At 36.1% G+C, this 22,818-nt stretch overlaps 1 protein-coding gene across 2 annotated transcripts in view; it reads left to right on the top strand.

Moving 5' to 3' along the window:
• The window catches only part of Ints6 (integrator complex subunit 6), a 95,937-nt gene extending 73,119 nt beyond the window's left edge, over positions 1-22,818 (top strand). For both annotated transcript variants that reach the window (XM_090342196.1, XM_090342197.1), the window contains exons 7-18: positions 782-936; positions 3,525-3,677; positions 3,806-3,938; positions 5,868-5,962; positions 8,199-8,309; positions 9,019-9,234; positions 10,504-10,630; positions 11,581-11,723; positions 12,470-12,701; positions 17,847-18,212; positions 19,423-19,516; positions 22,355-22,818. In XM_090342196.1, coding sequence (XP_090198322.1) covers positions 782-936; positions 3,525-3,677; positions 3,806-3,938; positions 5,868-5,962; positions 8,199-8,309; positions 9,019-9,234; positions 10,504-10,630; positions 11,581-11,723; positions 12,470-12,701; positions 17,847-18,212; positions 19,423-19,516; positions 22,355-22,448 — 1,919 coding nt within the window. In that variant the 3' untranslated portion in view covers positions 22,449-22,818. The remainder of the gene's footprint in view (positions 1-781; positions 937-3,524; positions 3,678-3,805; positions 3,939-5,867; positions 5,963-8,198; positions 8,310-9,018; positions 9,235-10,503; positions 10,631-11,580; positions 11,724-12,469; positions 12,702-17,846; positions 18,213-19,422; positions 19,517-22,354) is intronic.

The following is a 22,818-nucleotide window of genomic DNA, read 5'->3' as shown; positions in this document are numbered from 1 at the left end:
CAAGTGTTAGGCATCCAAACCAGGGTCTTCTACGTTTTAGGTAAGTGCTATTAACTGAGCTGTAGCTCCAGAAATACCCATTTAGTAGTAATTAAATAGTACGTGGTATACCTGGCACTGGCTTTTTTTTTTTTTTTTTTTTGGTCGGTCGTGGGGCTTAAACGGGCCTGGGCACTGTCCCTGAGCTCTTAGGTCAAGGCTACCGCGCTACCCTCAAGCCACAGCCCCACTTCCTGTTTTCTGGTAGTTAATTGGAGATAAGTGGTTCATGGACTTTAGTGCCTGGGCTGGCTTTGAACCTGGATCCTCAGATCTCAGCCTTCTGAGTAGCTAGGATTACAGGCATGAGCCACCTCGTCCTGTGCTGGCACTGTTTTTGACACTGGGAATACAGTGACAAAGAAAGCAAACTACTACCCATAACCATTAGGTGGGGAAAACATAATCACTCATTAAGCAGATATTCAGCATGAAGCATATTGTTCATGTCCTGACTGGACAGACCAGGCATGCTATGGGACTCTGTGTCAGCTATGGACTCATAGTTGAAATTTATAGACTTTACTGTTGAGTAAATTACAATTTAGCTATTACAACTTAGTGTGGATTACAGTTTAAGTATTCAGCAGTCATAATATTCTACTTAAGAAAAAGAATATCCCAATATGAAGAAATTATCAGGATACTTTTATTAAAATATTTTTAATAAAAAATAATAGATAAACTTTATTGTGTTTTTCCTTTTAATAATATATACTTTGTCTTAATTTCTTTGCTATAGATGGGCAGCCAGATATATCAAGGCCTTTTGGGTCTCAACCTTGGCATAGCTGTCACAAACTCATATATGTCAGACCAAATCCTAAAACGGGGGTTCCTATAGGCCATTGGCCTGTTCCAGAGTCTTTTTGGCCAGATCAGAATTCTCCAACACTAGTAAGTACCAGAGGGACTGGACTACATAATAGCTTAGCTGCCTTTCATCCTAATTTTAAGAACTATTGTCAGTTAAAGGTATGGCTCATTTTCAGGAATAAGATGCTATGATAAGCTACTATAGATGCTATGATAAGCTACTATAGAAAAAATAATGTGTTTTCTTTAGAATCCAGTACTATTTTATATTTTCATTATTATCTGGGTATTGAATCATGAATATAAAGTCCCTTTTTTGAACCCTAAACATTAGATTCCTTTTTCTTTGGACTCTAAATCTAGTGTAGCCACTTGAGCCACAGCTCTAATTCTGACTTTGGGTGGTTAGAGATAAGAGTTTCATAGACTATGTATGTGGTACTGAGGAATTGAACCCAGGTCTTCCTGCATGCTAGGCAAGCACTCTACCACTAGGCCAAACTCCTATCCCGTGTTTACCTTTTTGAATGTTAATTTTCTAGAGGAAAGTCAGATTTGTATACATGGTACTAGTACAAGGTGTTAGCTACAATAGAGTGTAGAATGTAGTCAGAGGATCCTGATAGTTGGGAAGAGGTGTTAGGACAGTCTCTTAGAAAGTGGCTCTTCAAGACAGGACTGAGAGCCACAGGAAAAGCAGCCTTGGATGGGCCTCTGAGGACCAGTCATTTATGGGTAGCTCTGATTGGAAATTCTTTTTGTGTCTACTTAAAAATTATTTCAGATTCCTTTCTGCTTCTACCTGTATAAAAGGAATTTCTACATATGTATAATTCACCTCGCACACAGTAGGACTGTTATCTTCTTTATTCCAAATATCAAACTTTGTATGGTATGATGGAGATTTCATTAGCTTCTTTAGCAATACAACACCATTGGTGAATAAAACTGCCTGCTAATAAAAAAAAAAAAAGAAAAAAAGAAAAAAAGAAAGTGGCTCTTGATGGGGGGAGGGAAATGGGGACCAAGACATGAAAAAGGGTATCAATGTGTGTGAAGTAATGCACCTTCTATCTGGTGAATATAATGTAACCTTCCTATTAATTACAATTTAAAAAAAAAAAGAAGGTGGCTCTTGAGCCTATGTTCCTTTGAGTCTGGGTTACTTAATATGATTTTTTTCTAAGCCTTTCCATTTCCTTACAAATGGGGCAGTTCTTTCTGACATCAGCACAGAATTCCATTGCGTATAAATCCACATCTTGTTGATCTACTCATCAACTGAGGGGCATCTGGGTTCGTTCCATATCTTTGCTATGGCAGATAGTGCTGCAATGAACATTGTGCTAGTGGGTTTAGTCTGTCCTTGTTTCTGGATGATTGGGTAAATGACAAGGAGTGGAATTGCTGGGTCATAGAGGAGCTCTATATTTGAGGAACTGCCATACTGCTTTCCATAGTGGTTGAACGAGTTTGCATTCCCACCAGCAGTGTAGTAGTGATCCCTCCTGGCCACATCCCCTCTAGCATCTGTTGTTAATGGTTTCCCTCATTTGTCATAATCAGTAGAAAACTTGGGCTCTCCTAGCAGAGATTTACAATAGAACAAAACCTAGATACATAAGGCCATGTAGTATGACACTAAATGAAAGGACCTCCAGGATATAGAAACAAAGGCCATATAATGTGTGATTGTTGTCCTTAATGTACTATGTTATCTCTCATCTCTTTTGCTGTCCCTTGGTTATCTCATATTTGTTACAGTATTTCACCTTGTTATCTCATATATTGTATATATGCACATTTGGTTATTTGAAATAGGATAAGGAAGGGGGTAAAACAAGATGAGGGGCGGAGTGGAGGGAGGGAAATGGGGACCAAGACATGAGAAAGGGTATCAATGTTTGTGAAGTAATGCACCTTCTATCTGGTGAATATAATGCAACCCTTCTAATTACTATATATATATATATATATATATATATATATATATATATATATATATGATTAACCAAAAAAACCCAGAAAGTGGCTCTTAACAAGTTTTTCCTCTAAAAGTTAAGTATGTTGGTAACATACACGGGCAAAAGCAGTATGCCAGGGGTTGACATATAAGATATAGATATATGAAGAAATGTACGATGATCAACATGAGTTTTAGCATAGAGTCTGGTATAGGGGAGGACAGGCAGATTCGATTTGGGAGCCACTACTGTTTAGTTAGATTTATATTTAGTTTTAAGATATATTTAGAGTAAATTTAGATTTATATTTAGTTTGCTATTTTATGTATTCGTATATTATATAAATTTGTATATATATTAACAAAACATGTGTCTGAATCTTATGTATTAAAAAAACGGATGAAGGTGTATGATTAGTTCCAAAGTCACTACTATGAACAAGTTAAATAGGTAAGGACTATTAAGGTCTTTATATACTTGTCACTTACATGTAAAAATTAGTATTTAGCTCTAAAATGTTGCGTGTAATTCTAGTAAAGATTTTCAAGTGTTTTAACATCAAGGTTTTCTTTAGCCTTATGCTGCTTTTAGTAATAAGTCAAATTCATTACCAAAATGAGCAGCTAAATTTTAATGGAAATATTTTAAAGTAAATTTATTTCTGGTATTTTATGTGCATGATAATAATTATACTTTCTTCTCTAGCCACCTCGTACATCTCATCCTGTAGTGAAGTTTTCCTGTACAGATTGCGAACCTATGGTTATTGACAAACTTCCTTTTGATAAATATGAGTTGGAACCTTCACCACTGACTCAGTTTATCTTAGAAAGGAAATCTCCTCAAACTTGTTGGCAGGTGAGCTGAAAAACTATTAACAAGCAAAAAATTTTAAATACCTCTTGAAAGCTAAAGTTGAATTGGTGTTTTGAATAACATTCTTGAAGGTTATTAAGTATGACAGTTTAACCATTCCCTTTTAACAGGTATATGTAAGCAATAGTGCAAAATATAGTGAACTTGGTTATCCTTTTGGTTACTTGAAAGCCAGTACAGCACTGAACTGTGTCAACTTATTTGTGATGCCTTACAATTATCCAGTCCTCCTTCCCCTCTTAGGTAAGCAGTTCTTGTTCTCTTGCTCGTGTATATGAAAATTCTCCTAAGACAAACTTTGAAAATATTTTCTTTAATATTTTTCTTCTGAAAATAACAAAAATGCCTTTAATATTTAGCACATTAAACCTGTTTAAATTTTATAGCAACCTGTTCATAATAAATTAAGTGTTGAAACATCACTTTTCCCAATAAACTTGTAAAAAAGTTTTGAAATTAAGAAATTTGAATTTAATATTTTAATTTTTATGTAAGAGTTTTTACACTTAGAATTCATAGTGTATGCTTTCTGTTTGATACAGAAGGCATTTATAGAAGTGTATTCACAGAATCTCAGTATTGTTTTTTAAGCATTTTTACCTAACTTCAATTTTTATTTCAGATTTTTTTTTCCTTTTTTTGTGCTAGTACAGGGGCTTGAACTCAGGACCTAGGCATTGTCCCTTAGTTTTTTTCACTCAAAGGGATGGTACTTGAGACACAGATTCGTTTCTGAACTTTTTTGTCCTTTTTTTGTTTTTTTTTTTTGCCAGTCCTGGTTCTTGAACTCAGGGCTTGGGCACTGTCCTTGAGCTGTTTTTTGTTTTGTTTTGTTTTGTTTTCTGCTCAAGGCTAGTGCTCTACTACTTGAACCACAGTACCATTTCCAGCTTTTTCTGTGTATATGGTACTGAGGAATTGAACCCAAGACCTCATGCATGCTTGACAGGCACTCTACCAGGCAGGAGGCTGCACTCCTGGCCCCTTGTTGGTTAATTGGAGATAAGAATCTCCAAGATGATTGAGAGGGGGTGGGGGAAGGGAAAGGGGGACAAAAACATGAGAAGGGGTATCAATGTTCAAGAAATAATGCACTCATTACCTGATGACCCTCTATACATTACCCCAACAATAAAATTTTTTAAAAAAGTTTCATGAACTTTCCTGTTGGATTTGGCTTTTGAACTGTGGTACTCAGATCTCAACCTCCTGAGAAGGTAGAATTATAGGCATGAGTAGCTCATTTCAGATATTTTTTAAATATAGGAATTTTGTTCCAAAGTATTGTGAGAAATCCTAATGTTAGTTTCTTTTACAATCTAGTTGGAAGTTTTTGATTTGTACTGTTGATAAATTTTCATTCCTTCCCTAAAATTCATCAAATTTAAACATGTTCCAGTCAAAATATTTAATAGGAATTTTTGTATCTACTTTGTTTCTGTTACTTCATATGTATTGTGTCTTGAGTCTAGAGAGGACATAGATTCTCCTTGTATGTTTTCTGATTCTACATTATATTAGTGTTTTTTTTTTTAATAATTCACATATCATTAATTAACCTTTTTCCTTTTGTGTCAATGGTAGGGCTTGACTCAGGGCCTGGTCACCGTTCCTGAGCCTTTTTTAACTCATGACTGGCTTCATACTATGATTCTCTGATCTCAGACTCCTGAATAGCTAGAGTGACAAGAATGTTTGCAGTAAATTAGTGTTTAGACGATGATCTTGGCATCTTTTCACTTTCAAAATAGCATCACAGTAGGAAACACCAACACTTCTTTCTCCTTTTAATTTTGTTAAAAATTAATATCTGAGCCAGGCATTGGTGGCTCACACCTGTAATCCTAGCTACTGAGATCCTAGCTGAGATCTGAGATTCTTCATTCAGAGCCAGCTCGTGTAGAAAAGTCTGTGAGACTCTTACCTCCAGTTAACCACTAGAAAATGGAAAGTAGTGGTATTGTGGCTCAAAGTGGTAGAGTGCTAGCCTTGAGTGAAAAAGAGCAGGGACAGAACCCAAGCCCTGACTTCAAGCATCTCGGTCAACAACAACAAATTAATGTCTCATGGTACTGTGTCACAAATAAGCAATTAGGAGTTGAGAGTTCTTTAACTTGATTTTTGTGTGTGAAACCATGTGTGATGATAGTTCTTTGTAATATATATTTTTAGATGACTTGTTTAAAGTGCATAAAGCAAAACCAACATTGAAATGGAGACAGTCATTTGAAAGTTATTTGAAGACCATGCCTCCTTACTATCTTGGGGTAAGAATATTATTGTTAAAACAGAATTATCCTCCCCCATTGCCCCCAAGGGACTTAACACATGGCTAGGCAAAAATTCTACCACTGAACTGTGTACTCATTTCATAAGAAATATTATGCTTGTAACTTTAGACTGTTTTTTAATAAATACTTAAATGAGAATTAAGTATTCAAGTAACATATGGTATAGTGATAAAAGATAGGGTTCAGAAACTTAGAGAATGAGGGCTGGGAGTTTGGCCTAGTGGTTAAAGTGCTTGCCTACCATGCATGAAGACCTGGGTTCGATTCCTCGGTACCACATACATAGAAAAAAGCCAGAAGTGGTGCTGAGGCTCAGGTGGTAGAGCTCTAGCCTTGAGAAAGTCCAAGGACAGTGCTCAGGCCCTGAGCTCAAGCCCAGGACTGGCAAAAAAAAAAAAAACAACTTAGAGAATGATGATAATCATGAAAATATTTAGATACTGCTTAACGTGTAAAGTATGTTAATATTATATCTGTATCGTCATTGTATTATATAGAAACAATTTTTGTTCTGCTTTCACAGATGAGAAAACTATAAGTTCGTAAAAGTTATTTATGAGTATATAACTAGTGTATGGAAGGGATGGTAGTTTTTAGAATTCAGTCTGGTTCTAGAAGCGCCCTGGCTTCAGAATTTAAGCTATTAACTTTGATTGTTAATGCTTCCTTCAAAAATTTTAGTTTTGTTATTCAAGGGTAGGAAATAGTTTTGATGCATTATTTTCTTAATCTCAGAAATGCCTTTTTTTGTTGTTGTTAGTTTGCTTTTGTTTTTGTTTTTGTTTTCCAGTCCTGGGCTTGGGCTCAGGGCCTGAGCACTATCCTTAGGTTTTTCTCAAGGCTAGAGTTCTACCACTTGAGCCTCAACACCATTTCTGGCTTTTTCTATGTATGTGGTACCAAGGAATCGAACCCAGGTCTTCATGCATGCTAGGCAAGCACTATACCACTAGGCCAAACTCCCAGCCCCCAAAATACCTTTTTTTTTAAGTAAGTGTTTTCATAGAACCATATACATTTAACAACTTTAATTACTTCAAAACCAGAGCTAGGTATACCAAGAATATATATTTTATTTAATATACTTCATTAGGAGAAAAATAATAAAACATTTCTACAGGAAAATCACTTCTAAATATACTTCTAGGAAAAACCTTAGGGTTCTGGAGTTTGGACCTAGGGCCATGAACACAATAGGTAGGCTAGGCAAGTTCTTTGCAACTGAGCTACATATTTTTCTAAGTGTAACAGATTTTTCTAAGTGATTCCTAATATCATTAGAAAATTCTTGTGCTTTGGAAATTACAACTTTTTATGGTTAAAATATCATTTGTGTTGAATGTCGAGCACAGTGCCTACTCAAAGTGGAAAACAAGTATTTTGATTAAGAAAAAGTACATGTGTTGGCTATTTACATTTTATAATAACCTCTAGAACTGATGCAGAGCAGCCTTGGTATTAAATGTGACAGCTGGGATTTGATTCCATGGTAACACCTGTTCTTATACCCTTTGTGTTAGTGGTTATATTTCACATATGTTAGACAGTTCTCCTAGTGATACTTTTATTGTATCAAGTGGTCCTCATTTCAACGTAATTTCCAGTTTTTTCATTATACTGTGTTATAAATACTGGGCTTTTTCCCTCCTGCATATTTTTCTTCAGATCATATTTGTTTCTCAGTTCACCTAATGATAACGTAAGTAATGAATACCCTTTAAATTCTTACTGTGTGCCAAGTGCTTTTATATATTAATTCATACTATCTTTCAATCCCATGTTAGTAGATATTGTTATTATCATCCTGTTTTTACATGTGAGAAATAGAGGCAGGTAGAAAATAATGTAACCTATATATAAGTCGTGAGTAATTAAGCCAATTAACTCAGTGAAGAAATCTGTTTCTCTTAAGTTTCCTTTCCATTTCCCAAGTTCTCAGATCATCTCCTAAAATGGCTATTGTCTTTTGCTTCCAAATGATCTCCCAGTGTACTAAGCAGTTCAAAACCATTACCCTTCTTGCTTTGGGGATTATTATTAATATTATTATTGCCTTTTTTAACTATTTAAATTTATTTTATGCTGAAGTGTGAGTATATTACATCCTCTGAAGAAAAGAAGAGAATTTGAGGGAAGGGTTTAAAATGGTGCATACATGAAACCATAATTTTTTAGCAAGCTTATATTTGAAATTTTTTTTTCTTCTGCACAGCCCTTGAAGAAAGCTGTTAGAATGATGGGTGCTCCTAACCTAATAGCAGACAGTATGGAGTATGGACTCAGTTATAGTGTCATCTCATACCTCAAAAAACTGAGTCAGCAGGTAATGGCAAAAACAAATGACTTATTAAGTGTATGTGAATGATTTTAGTTAAAATAGTCTGTTCTTGATCTTTTCGTTCTCTATTATTCTTCTCCGATTCATATGGCTGTTTATTTCCTAGTAAAAAGCTGTATCACTGTTTTTCAGACTTGCCAATGAAATAGCTGTGTGCTTATAACATCTTCAAGTAAATATTGATGAAATTTTGCTTGTTTTTAACTAAATTTCACCTGAAGTGGGAATATACTCTGATTTAAGGACCATTTACACTTCACAATTTGAGTATAATGGCAATTAATAAGTAAAAAATAAACCTAATGTGTGTTTGTTTAGGCTTACAGTAGTTTAAAATATTATTTGAACTTAGTATCTAGTAAGTGACAAAAAGTATGCTTGCTTGGGCCAGGAGCAGAGCCTAGTGGTACTGTGCTTGCCTAACATGTGCAAAGACCTGGGTTCGATTCCTCGGTACCACATGTACAGAAAAAGCTGGAAGTGGTGTTGTGGCTCAAGTGGTAGAGTGCTAGCCTTGAGAAAGCCCAAGGACTGTGCTCAGACCTTGAATTCTAGCCCCAGCACTTGCTTGAGGTTTTAATTCTGACTTTAAAAAATTCAGTAAATGTTTAATTTATGAAAAACTTATAACTATTAGTGTCTGACTTATAAATTTAGATTATATCTAGACAACTTTCATTTGTTTTTTCTTTAGGCCAAAATAGAATCTGATCGAGTCATTGGATCTGTAGGCAAAAAGGTAGTACAGGAAACTGGAATTAAAGTGCGAAGCCGATCACATGGTTTATCAATGGCATATAGGAAAGATTTTCAACAACTGCTTCAGGGAATTTCAGATGATATCCCTCACAGACTGCTAGACCTTAATATGAAGGAGTACACTGGATTCCAGGTTGCTTTACTAAATAAGGTAATACTCAATTTGACACTAGTTATTTTCTGTTCTTTTACTGAATCAGATATACTGTTAACTATCATTTAGTTTGTCCAAACTTCTCTATATCAATAGAAAAGTGATCATGCTACTGGCATTGAATTTTGGAATTAAAATCATGTTTGCTACATGTAATCAACAGTTTTGTTTTAGATAGCTACTGGAGAAAAAATGGAAAATGAAAATAAATGCCCATATAAAGGCTTTGTCTGCAATTGTTTATAGCAATATTTATAATAGCACCAAATAAACTAGTAAGTTAAATGGTGTGATCAAACATTCAAATAGTAAGTAAAGAAAAATTATGTGGAATTTCTATCAAATGATATACTACTACAGACTAAAAGGAAATAGACTAGCAAAATTAAAAGCATCATGCTAAGTAAAGGAAGTCATATTAAAAGATTATTTTGCTGGGTGCTGGTGGTTCATTCCTGTAATCCTAGTTACTTAGGAGGCTGAGATCTGAGGATCGTAGTTCAAAGCCAGTTCGGACTCTAAAGTCCATGAGACTCTTATCTCCAACTAATCACTAGAAAACCATAAGTGGCTCTGTGGCTCAAGTGGTAGAGCGCTGGCTTTGAGAAAGCCCAAGGACAGTGCGCAGGCCCTGAGTTTGAGGCCCAGGACTGGCAAAGTGCAAATTTGAAGTAATTTTGTTGTGCTATCAAATTTCTTCTTTCTTTTCTTTTCTTTTCTTTTCTTTTCTTTTCTTTTCTTTTCTTTTCTTTTCTTTTCCTTCCTTCCTTCCTTCCTTCCTTCCTTCCTTCCTTCCTTCCTTCCTTCCTTTCTTTCTTTCTTTCTTTCTTTCTTTTCTTTTCTTTATTTCGGGGGGGGGGGGGGTGGGTCCTGGGGCTTGAACTTGGCCTGGGCACTTTCCCTGAGCTCTTCAGCTCAAAGCTACCTACCTTCCCTTGAGCCAAGCCCCACTTCCCATTTTCTAGATGTTAATCAGAGATAAGAGTCTGAGGCCCTTTTGTTCCCAGACTGGCTTTGAACCTTCATCCTCAAATCTCAGCCTCCTGAGTAGCTAGGATTACAAACATGAGCCACTGTGCCCAGCCTGGCTATCAAATTTCTATATTTGGTATTAAAACAGGATGTGTGTGTGTGTGTGTGTACTATATATACATACATATATATATAGTAAAACTTTATTTTCAAATCTGTGCTTCAGGGTTAGAGATTTTAGTCTTTTTAAACTTTGTTTAAAAACAAATTTTGTCCTTGAATGTTTGTCAATAGGATTTGAAGCCTCAAACATTTAGAAATGCTTATGACATACCAAGGCGAAATCTTTTGGATCACTTAACAAGAATGAGATCGAATCTTTTGAAGAGTACCCGCAAATTTCTTAAAGGACAGGATGAAGGTTAGATTATAATGTTAATACTTGTTATGTTTTTTTTTAAAAAAAAAACTTTATAATTGGTGAAAGCATAGTGTGGCAATACTGATTTTAAAGTATTACATTCTGATTTTATAATCAAACAAATGGGTTCAGAGGTAATTCATCTGATTTTCTACCTTCCTTCCTATTATCACTGTTGCTCATATTGTGTTCCCTATAGGTAACAGCTGTTAGAATTTTTTTTGTGATGTATTAGTATCTGATAGTTATAATTAAATGGTTATTGCACAGTATGCTCCCAAGTAATTCCTTGCAATATTTATGGTTTCTACTACAAATGAAGTTAGATGAGAAATCTGATGTAACCATTTCTAACTATAGGTTTATATACTTTTTCTAATACATAAGGCTACACATTCAACCATAATTAAAATAAATTTGTTTATTGGAATAGGCTAGAAACAATTTTTTTTCTTTTGTGGGTCATGGGGATTAAACTCACTGGGTTCTGTCCCTGAGCTCTTCAGCTCAAGGTTACCGCCCTACCCTTGAACCAAGCCCCACTTCCAGTTTTCTAGAAGTTAATTAGAGGTAAGAGTCTCAGGTCTTTTTGTGCCCTGGCTGGCTTTCAACCTTGATCCTCAGATCTCAGCATCCTTAGTAGCTAGGATTACAGGCGTGAGCCACCACACCCAGCTTTAGAAAGATAACTTTTTACAGCAAAAGTTACACATAATTGTCTACTCAGTACACCAAGATTAACTATAATAAAGATAAAATCCATACTTTAAATTTTATTTTAAAGTCTTAAAGGCTTTGCCATACTATTTATGATTTTATTGAACTTAGTGTATGTAGGAAGGGAAGACTGTCTCTATTAGAATACCAAGTAGCATTGATATATTTGAAAACTGCATAGAGGTAATTTTAAAAAGGCTAACTTTTGCCATTTGTATATTCTCTCTGAAAAGATCAAGTACACAGTGTTCCTATAGCACAAATGGGGAATTACCAGGAATACCTCAAGCAAGTACCTTCTCCACTAAGAGAACTTGATCCTGACCAGCCTCGAAGGTTGCATACATTTGGCAATCCTTTCAAGTTGGATAAGAAGGTAATTGTAAAGTGTCTTATTTAATTTCTATTTTAGTGAGTACTGACCATTTTTAAGGGCTTGTAATTTAGATAAAGAAAGCTGAAGCTAATCCTGGTAAGTGTATAAAGCACTAATATTGTTAGAGTATATTGGCTTAAAATTGTATATAAAGTCAAAAAACTACATGTTCTTTTTTCTGGTGCATTTTTGGTACAGAGTGTAAAGCTGGTTACCAAAGGCGGTGGAAGAGACTTACTTAAAATAGTACATATTTCAAAATTGCTTAAAAAAATATTCTTGCCACCACAAAAATTATAAGCTGATGAAGTGATGAATATATCAGTTAACTGGACAACATCTTTATATGTAGATCAAAGTGTCACATTGTATACTATAAGTATATACAATTATATATAAGTATATATAATTACTTGTCAATTAAAATAAGTGACATGAAATTTGGGGGGGGGGGATGAGGGGTTGGTCGTGGGACTTGAACTCTGAACCTGGACACTGTCTCTGAGCTCCTCAGCTCAAGGCTACCACCCTACCCCTTCAGTCACAGCGCCACTTCCAGTCTTCTAGTGGTTAATTGGAGATAAGAGTCTCATAGACATTTTAGGGCATGGGCTGGCTTTGGACTGTGATCCTCATATCTCAGTCAGCCTCCTGAATAGCTAGGATTACAGGTGTGAGCCACCACATCCAGCCATGAAATTTTTTAAGGTATGTAAATGCAATGAAATTATATTTTTTCATTATAGGGTATGATGATTGATGAAGCAGATGAGTTTGTGGCTGGACCTCAAAATAAACATAAGCGACCTGGAGAACCAAATATGCAAGGAATCCCTAAAAGACGTCGATGTATGTCTCCCCTACTAAGAGGCAGACAGCAAAACCCTGTGGTAAACAATCACATTGGAGGAAAAGGACCACCTTCACCTATGACTCAAGCACAGCCAGATCTTATTAAACCCCTTCCTCTTCATAAAGGTAGAAATTGTAGTGTTGTTGTTTAATGTTATTTATTCCTTTTTTGAGTTTTCCAGAGGGAAAAGATTATTATATAGAGAGGACAGTGTAAAGATGGTATTTTCTCGGTGTCTTTTTGTTTCTGTGGGTAATGGGGCTTGAACTCTGGGCCTGGGTGTTGTGTCTGAGCTCTTCAGCTCAAGGCTACCACCCTACCTTTGAGCCAAGCCCATTTTCTAGAGTTAATTGGAGCGAAGAGTCTCAGGTTCCTTTGTGCCGACTGGCTTTGAACCTTGATCCTCAGATCTCAGCCTCCTGAGAAGCTTAGATTACAGGCATGAGCCACCATGCCAGCTAGAATATTTTTTTAAATGTCTTTTTGTGTTTTGCTTTTTGGCATTAATGGTGTTTGAATCAGGGCCCCAAGTTTGAGATGTGTACTATTTAAACTCACTCCATCAGCTCTTGAACATCCTTTTAAGGAATGTTGGTTGAACATTCCATGTAGCCCAATATTTTATTAACTCTTACGTGCTAAAATGGTATTAGCAAATCTCAAGAAAAAATTTTTTCTTTCTGTTTGTTTACTTTTTCTTATTTCATTTTTATATTTTTAACTTTTTACTTTTTATTACAGAATTTATTAACATTGATTTTTACATCATATTTCAAATGTCATGTTTAACAAACAAGTATTCAAGAAGGGAATCTATCCAATCACTGGCACTTAGATTGTAGAACATAATTAAAATTAAGCTGAGGGTTTGTATGTCATAGATACATATTAATCTATGTAATAAACATTATGTCTATAGAGTATATAGCCCATCATAAATTTTTGTGCCTATGTAGTTATGTTTATATTTCCATTACCATGTCCATAGCTTTGAGTATGCAGTTATTGAGTCCTCGCTCTTGTACTGTTTGGATCTGATATCCACGAATTAAGGATACCATGCGTTTTTTGTTCCTTAGGTCTTGACTTGTCTCACTCAACATGATTCGCTCTAGATTCATCCACTTCCCTGAGAATGCCATTATTTTATCTTGTCTGTTGGCTATGTAGAATTCCATTGTGTATATATACCATATTTTCCGTATCCATTCATCTGCAGTAGGGCATCTGCATTGTTTCCATCGCCTGGCTATTGTGAATAGTGCAGAGATGAACATAGCTGAGCAGGTGTCCTTATAATATCTTGGGTCATGATGTTCAGGATAGATGCCCAGAAGTGGTATGGCAGGATCATAGGGAAGGTCTATTTTCAGTTCTTTAAGAAACTTCCACACTGCTTTCCAGAGTGGCTGAACTAGTCTGCATTCCCACCAGCAGTGTAGTAGGGTTCCTTTTTCTCCACAACCCCGCCAGCATCTGTCATTGTCTGAGTTCCAAATCTTGGCCATTCTTGTTGGGGTAAGGTGGTATCTTAGGGTTGTTTTTATTTGCATTTCCTTTATGACCATGGATGATGAGCATTTTCTCATAAGCTTTTCTGACATTTTAACCTCTTCTTTTGGTAAGTCTCTCTTTAATTCCCTTGCCCATTTAGTGATTGGTTTGTTGGGTTTGGAGGGGATTTGTTTCTTGAGTTCCCTGTAGATATTGGATATTAAGCATTTGTCTGATGTATTATTGGTAAATATTTTTCCCAGTTGGTTGGCTGTCTGTGTACTTTAGTGGCTATAGTTTTATCTGTACAGAAACTTTTTATGTTTAGGTAGTCCCATTTGTCGAGTCTCTCTCCAATTTTTGTGACCCTAGAACTCTGTTCAGGAAGTTTTTGACTGTTGCCTATGATGAGTTTCTACTCTATCATGTAACAGTTTCAAGGTTTCAGGTCTGATATTGAGATCTTTGATCCATTTTGAGTTAATGCTTGTGCATGGCGAAAGGCTAGGATCAATTTTTAGTTTTCTGCATGTGGCTGCCCGGTTGTACCAGCACCAATAATTGAATAGGCTGTGTTTGTTCCACTGTATATCTCTGGCTCCTTTGTCAAATATAAGTTGACTATAGGTATGTGGCTTTATTTCTGGATCTTTTGTTCCATTGATTTTCTGGTCTACTTTTTTTTTTTTTTTCATTTGGTTTATCTTTATTTACAATAATTTTGTGAAATAGATAAAAGTAGTTTTTTTTAAAACATCTATTACATTATTCATTAAGAAAAAAGGATACACTTCAACTTTGTAGGTTTTGGCTAAGGGCATTTCTTTTTTTTTTTTTTTTCTTTTTTTTTTTTATTGTAATTAGTAAAAGGGTTACATGATATTTGCCAGATAGAAGGTGCATTAATTCACATACATTGATACCCTTTCACATGTTTTGGTACCCATTTCCCTCCCCCCCCCCCCCCACACCCCACACCCGTCTTGGTTTTCCCCCTTCCCTATCAAATTTCAAATATCCAAATACAAATAAATTCAATATATCAGATAACAAAGTGAGATACTATACCAATATGAGATAACCAAGGGACAGCAAAGGAGATGCATTGTTCTTTTTGCCTAGAATTGTAGGTCTTTTGTTGTTCCACATGAACCTTTGTATTACACCTTCTATTTCAGTAAAGAATATCTTTGGGAATTTGATAGAGATTGCATTGAGTTTGTATATCAGTTTTGGCAGTATGGCTATTTTTACTATATTGGTTCTCTCTGCCCGTGAGCATGGGATGTCTTTCCATTTCCTGGTATCTTTTGTAATTTCTTTTGTTAGGCTTTTATAGTTTTAATTAAATAATTCCTTTACATCTTTGGTTAAATTTTTTGAATGATTTTGAAAGGGGTAATATCACTCCCAACAGAAAGATGGATTTCAATTTCAGTGAAATCCACAGGTAATTATTAAGAGAATGTACTATTTGAGACATTAAGGTATAGCAATGAATAAGATAATAGTGATGTTTACTCTCATTTTTATTGAGAAAAAAAGATTAATAGATATTAGAAGTCAAATGAATGTTATAAAAGTCAAGTACATTGAAGCATTAGGCTTGAGGATTTAAACTAATTTACGAGGGTAAGATACTTTTCCTTAGGAAATTATCTTGTAGAATAAATGGAAGTTAGATAAGGAAAGTGTTGCGAGCTGGGTCTTTGGCCTAGTGGTAGGATGCTTGACTAGCATGCACAAAGACCTGGGTTTGAGTCCTCGGTATCACATACATAGAAAAGCTGGAAGTGGTACTGGGCTCAAGTGGCAGAGTGGTAACCTTGACAAACCCCAAGGACAGTGTTTGGGCCCTGAGTTCAAACCCCAGGAAGAAAAGTTTATGTAAAGGAGTTTAGTAAGGTATGTGAAAGACTCCAGTATAACAAGATTATTGGGCATAATGTAAGGTGAGAACTGGAAAATAGTATAATCAGAAGCCAAGTCATAGAGTGCTTCGCAAACTATTGCAGAGATTCTCCACTTTATACTTAGGATGATGAAAATCCTTCAAATGGCTTACAAGTGATGACCTGATTTTATAAGACTAAACTGGCTGTCCTAATAAAACTGTCACTAAGCTGTCTTGAGAGAAAAGAAGAGATATAATTGAAGATGAAATATGTCCTTATTTAGTTAGAATCACATATAGATATCCAAATAGAGATGAACATTTTAATTTTGAGGTAAATAAGAATTGATGTTGAGAAATAGATATGGAAGGCAGTTTACTATCAATGGAATGATAAAATTTTTACCAAGAGAAACAAGAAAAATGAAAGAAGTTATAGAATATAGCCTGGAATGTGCCAAAGTTAAGAGTAGGAAGTATATAAGGTAGAAGAATCTAGGAAAGAATCTAATGTCATTGAAGGTAAAAGGAGAATGATCAATGATTAATGTTCTCAGAAACTTACAAAAAATAGACCATTCAAAAGTATTTGGGAGTTCCTTTTGCTTTTGTCCTAGCAAGAACAAATCTGTGAAATAGAGGGGAAGGATGAGAAGTAAGAAAGAGATGTTGAGTCTGAACAGCCAACCAGTTTAAGAAGTCTAGCTGGAAGACACAGGAGGGAGAAGCAAATGGCAGCTAGAATAGTTTGTAGGATTAAAAATAGTGACTTTGACTGGGTGCTAGTGGCTCACTCCTGTAATTCTAGCTACTCAGGAGGCTGAGATCTGAAGATCATGGTTCAAAGCCAGCTGGACACACAAAAGTCCTTGAGACTCTTTATCTCCCATTAACTACCAGAAAACCAGAAGTGTCTCAACGTGGTAGAGTGGTTGCCTTGAGTTGAAATGCTCAGGGATAGCAACTAGGCCCAGACTTCAAGCCCCAAGACAAGAGTCTTCACCTCTCTCTCTCTCCCTCTCCCTCTCCCTCCCCCCCCCCCTCTCATCAAAGAGACTTAACAATGTTTAAATGATGGTATGAAGTTACTAGTAGAGAGGTTATATGTGAACATGAGGGAAGGCATATGTCCTTTAGTAATAAGAGAGCACATAAGTTAGTGAATTGAGCCGTAAAAGAGTAAGAGTTTTACAAGAGTTACATAGGAGAAATTATACTGATCAGGGAAGAAACAGTGACTACATGTCCGGAATTTCATTCCATGAAGAATATGTTAGAAGAGCCATTCCTAATCCAGGTCTGAAGAGAACAGTGTATGTAGGAGAACTGGGTTTCCATTAAGGCTTGCATAGAGTAATAAGGAGTTCAGTTAGAAGATCAAGGGAAAGAGTATCCAGGGAGAGTAAATGTCAAGCCTCTGCGTCTAGTGGTCTGAGCTAAAAGGGGCACCAGATTGCCTGGCACTGCTCAATTTATGAAGATTAGATGGATGGTTATAGACAGAGTATACCGTGAAATACTACCTGTTTGGTAATGTTGTCTTTCCTGTAGGACTTGGAATAGGATTAACTTAGTGTTTACTTTTCCCTTTAAATGAGCTGTGACTCTCTAAGGTTAAGGTAAAAGTATTGATGATGATTTTGATCACAATATATTTTACAGTATTATTAAAATTCTTTTATTTTATTATAGAATAAAGCAGCAAACTAAAGGTAGCTAACATTGGTTTTGTTTTTTAATTTTTTTCTAGTATGTTCTTGGTAAAGCTTAAGAACTACATCATTTTCCTTAATATGCATTACTCAAGGAAATAATACTTCTTTTATGTACTTTTGACACTGAATTCTAATTTTCCCTCCCTAACCTTTGGTTTTAATTTCAGAAACCACTAATGATTCAACAATAGATGATGTGGTTGAAAATCACGTTGTAGACCAGCTTCCGTCAGACATTATACCAAATGCTATGGATACTGAATTTTCACCATCTTCCCCAGCCAGTCTACTGGAACGACCAACCAATCATGCAGAAGCTCTTGGTCATGACCATTTAGGAACTAATGACCTCACTGTTGGTGGATTTTTAGAAAATCATGAGGAGCAAAGAAATAAAGAACAATGTGCTGAAGAGAATATACCAGCATCTTCACTCAACAAAGGGAAAAAATTAATGCATTGCAGGAGCCATGAAGAAGTCAATACTGAACTGAAAGCACAAATAATGAAAGAGATCCGGAAACCAGGAAGAAGTATGTATGATTAAGAGACAAATCTCAGATTTAATTCTAAAAGTCAAAGTCTGATTCTAGATCAGACTTGAGCTATGCAAGATTTCATTCTTTATCTAACAAACATCAATTGTCTACTATGCCCAGCGAACTAAATGTAGTCATCAAAGACTTGAGAGCCAAAGAGGACTACACTGTTCACAGTAACTACCATGACATAGACCCAGAGCTAAAATTGATCTTACAACCAGCAGCTGAAATTAACAGCTAACTCAAAATAATGTAGTAATATTAAATAACTGCATGTAATATCAAGTTCTCATTATAGAGTATAATTATGCTTAAGATTTTAATTGTAGTCACAACCAGTGCTATGTTTAGGTAAAAAAATTAATAGAAATCCTAGCTACTCAGGAGGCCAAGATGGGATTCTGGTTCAGAAATCACCTCTGGCAAGAAAGTCTGATACTTATCTTCCAATTAGCTGCCAAAAAACCTCAAGTAGAGATATGGCTCAAATGGTAGAACACCAGTCTTAAGTAAAAAAAAGCCTAAATAACGGTACCCAGGCCCTGAATTCAAGCCCCAGGTGCCAGGTGGGCTTACCCTGCAATCCTAACTACTCAGGAAGCTGAGATCTGAGGATCACAGTTTGAAGCCACCTGGCACTTGGATTGTTAATCATTTTTTTGGTGTACTTTCTTTCACATGTACATATGGTAAAATATAAAATCCTTAAAGAGTGATGAAATTGTCACACAGAATATTTTGGTCTAAGTATGTCTTAATGTAAAAAATGGCAGGAGAGGGCCGGGAGTTTGGCTTGGTGGTAGAGTGCTTGCCTACATACAAAGAAAAAGCTGGAAGTGGTGCTGTGGCTCAAGTGGTAGAGCATTAGCACTAGCTTTGAGAACCCCCAAGAATAGTGCTCAGGACCTGAGTGCAAGCCCCAGAACTGGCCAAAAAAAAAGAGAGAGAGAAAGAACGAAAGAAAGAAAAAAGATGGCAGGAGAAAACTACTGGCAAGAATACAAATAAAAAATGGGCCTGGAGCCAGTGCCACATACATAGAAAAAAAGCTAGAAGTGGTGGTGTGGCTGAAGTGGAAGAGTACTAGCCTTGAGAGAGCCCAAGAACTGTGCTCCGGCACTGAATTCAAGCCCCAGGACTGGGGGGAGGGAAATACACATAAAAGCCACTTAATTTTTTTTCTTTTTTTTCTTTTTTTAAGAATATGAAAGAATCTTTACTTTACTGAAGCATGTACAAGGCAGTTTGCAAACAAGACTAATATTTTTGCAAAATGTCATTAAAGAAGCATCAAGGTAAGGAAACATGAAATGATGAATTGTCAGTTTGTGTAATATTTTATTGTATCTGTGTACTTGATTATACATGCTTATACTGAGTTACATATCACATGTTTGTTTAGTTTATTGAGTGAAGTTCATTTAAAATAATAGCTACAAATTCTCCAGGAATTACAAAACGTTAAGCCTTAAAAAATGTTACATGGATTGAAAATTCTTGTTTATCTTTCTCTTTGGTGTTTACTTCTATATTAACATTAATGATTAGAAATACCCTTATAGAAAGCTTTTGAAATCATTTTTACATGGGAACACCGATTGTTTCAGTAGACCAAGATTATGTACTTTAGTACAAGGGACATTTGGTGCCAAGATGATAAATACAGCTATTAAGTATAGTTGTACAAACTTTAAAAAGTGTTTTCAACTTTTTCTTTCAGTTTATGAGAAAACAGGGTTTATTTTATGTGACTTTTGAAATGTAAATATGCTCACCCTTTAATTAGTCCTATCCTGTGGTACATACAAAGGTTTTTTTTGTTTTGTTTTGTTTTGTTTTTGCCAGTCCTGGGCTTGAGCTCAGGGCCTGAGCACTGTCCTTGGACTTTCTCAAGGCTAGAGCTCTACCACTTGAGCCTCAGCACCACTTCCGGCTTTTTTCTATGTATGTGGTACCAAGGAATTGAACCCAGGCCTTCATGCATGCTAGGCAAGCACTTTAACCACTAGGCCAAACTCCCGGCCCCCATACAAAGGTTTTTATAGAACAATTTCTTTTTTTTTTTTTTTTTTTTGCCAGTCCTGGGCTTGAGCTCAGGGCCTGAGCACTGTCCTTGGACTTTCTCAAGGCTAGAGCTCTACCACTTGAGCCTCAGCACCACTTCCAGCTTTTTCTATATATGTGGTACCAAGGAATCGAACCCGGGTCTTTGTGCATGCTAGGCAAGCACTTTAACCACTAGGCCAAACTCCTGGCCCCAAGAACAATTTCTTTTTGAGGGATCAAAATAAGGCCATTACTATCTAATTTTGAATATACTTATTCTGATATTTGTGGTAACACTGTTCTGTTGTCAAACATCATCATCAATTTGTTTATATATTGACTACTGGGGCTTGAGCTCAGAGCCTAATGCTCTCCCTCATCTTTTTTGTTGTTGGTGGTCATGGGGCTGGAACTCTGGGCCTGGGCGATGTCCCTGAGCTCTTCAGCTCAAGGCTACTTCCCTACCCCTGAGCCACTTCCCGGTTTTTTTGTTTTTTTTTTTTCCTAGTGATTAATCGAGATGAGTCTCATAATCTTTAGTGCCTGGGCTGGCTTTGAACCCTGATCCTCAGATCTCAGCCTCCTGAGTGGCAGGTAGGATTACAGGGTGTGAGCTAGCAGCCCGGCTTTCCCTCATCTTTTTTTCCTCACAGTTGGTTTAGCACTGCCTGAGCCATGTCCTCAATTCTAGCTTTTTGCTAGTTAGTTAGACATGGAACTCTAGAGTTTGTCTGTTCTGGATGGCTTTAAAACACAATACTTACTTTGGAGCCTTGTTTTTGAGACAGGATCACAATTTGCATCCTAGACTGGCCTCAGACCTAGGATTGATCCTCTTGCCTGGCCTGGAATAAATCACCAGACTTGGTACATCCTGGATCTAGCTGTATTCTGGTACCTGTTTTCTCATGTCATCTTTTGGAAAGTGACTATTAGTACTATTTTACAAGTAGCGAAGAAATGGGAATAAAATGTCCAGTATTAAAGACTTGCCATTCAGACTTCAACTACTTGCTACATACTATGTTATGTTATGTATATATTTAATTTTTCTTGATTTGCTAGCTTTCCAATTTTAATAACAACACTGTGAATTTTTTTTTTTTTTTTTTTTTTTTTTTGTGAGTCATGAGGCTTGATCTCGGTCTGGGCATTGTCCCTGAGTTCTTTACCTCAAGGCTCATGCTCTTCACTTGAGCCAAGCCCTACCTCCCATTTTCTAGAGGTTCATTGGAGGGTAAGAGTCTATGGTCCTTTTGTGCCCAGCCTGGCTTTGAACCTTAATCCTCAGATCTCAGCCTCCTGAGTAGCTAGGATTACACGGGTGAGCCACTGCACCCAACTAACACTGATTTTTATATAGTGCTACCCCATTTTCATTTCCCTCCCTCTTTTTTTTAAATTGTTGCGGTGATATACAGAGGGGTTGCAGATACATTCATCAGATAGTGGGTATGTTACTTCTTAAACATTGTTATCCCTTCCCATGTTTTCCTCCTTTCTTTTTTTTCTTTTTTCTTTCTTTTTTTGGCTAGTCGTGGGTATTGAACTCAGGGCCTGAGCACTGTCCTTGGGCTTTCTGCAAGGCTAGCGCTCTATCACTTGAGCCTTCTGTGTATGTAGTAGTGTATGTAGTACGGAGGAATTGAACCCAGGTCTTCACTAGGCCAAACTCACTCCTTCCTCATTTTTGTAGGAAATTACAACCATAATTTGTTCGGTGTTCAAGTTTTGTTCAAAGTAAGGCTTCAAGAAAATACCATAATCTCTTTGGTAGCCCCAATTTTTGCTACAGATTTGGAATCTTTGTACAACTTAGTTGGTTTTTTTTTTTCTTTTAGTTGAGAGAGATACCCCTTTCCCATTTGTTCCTACTTAGTTTTAGATGATTTGTTTTAGGGAAAAATATTGTGTTCCAGTGTAAACATTAATTTTCAGTTTTCCTAATGTATCATTTTCTAATTTCATCCCAATTTGAAAACAAAACAAAACTTTCCCAAAATAGTTTCTGTGTTTTAAACATTGTACCTAGTATATGCTAGCCATTACAAAGTAATTGAGAGTGCTGTTTATTGTTTTTCATACAGGTTCAAAAAACGAATGCTAATAGAACAACTGGAGAACTTCTTGGATGAAATTCATCGAAGAGCCAATCAGATCAACCATATTAATAGCAATTAAAAGAAGATAGAATGTGGCCACTTATTTTACTATCCTCTCCAAATACAAAGTAAATACAAGACTATTGTGACCTTGCAATTCATTTTTTGACATGCACTGTTGGCTATTTGAAATACTAAAACAAGTTTAAAGATCCTTTTTCCATCATTTTACAGTGACCTTTTCTTCATTTTGGTTTATTTTTGTAATGTGAAAAGTATCACTAAAAGCATTTTTATTTAACAAACTAAAAATACTCCTTTAAATCTCTTGCTTGTCATTGACTCTTGCGTGTCAATTTCCCTCAGGTTATATTTTCTTAAACCAACCTTTAAAATTGTCACCTCTGTTAAGGTTGAACTTTGCCAAAAAAAAAAAAATTTAAAAAGAA

The sequence above is a fragment of the Megascapheus bottae genome, chromosome 11, assembly GCF_031878675.1.
Source record: "Megascapheus bottae isolate mThoBot1 chromosome 11, mThoBot2.hap1, whole genome shotgun sequence".
Lineage (NCBI taxonomy): Eukaryota > Metazoa > Chordata > Mammalia > Rodentia > Geomyidae > Megascapheus > Megascapheus bottae.
The sequence above is the reverse complement of the archived record's forward strand: the minus strand, read 5'-3'. Positions and strand labels throughout refer to the sequence as shown.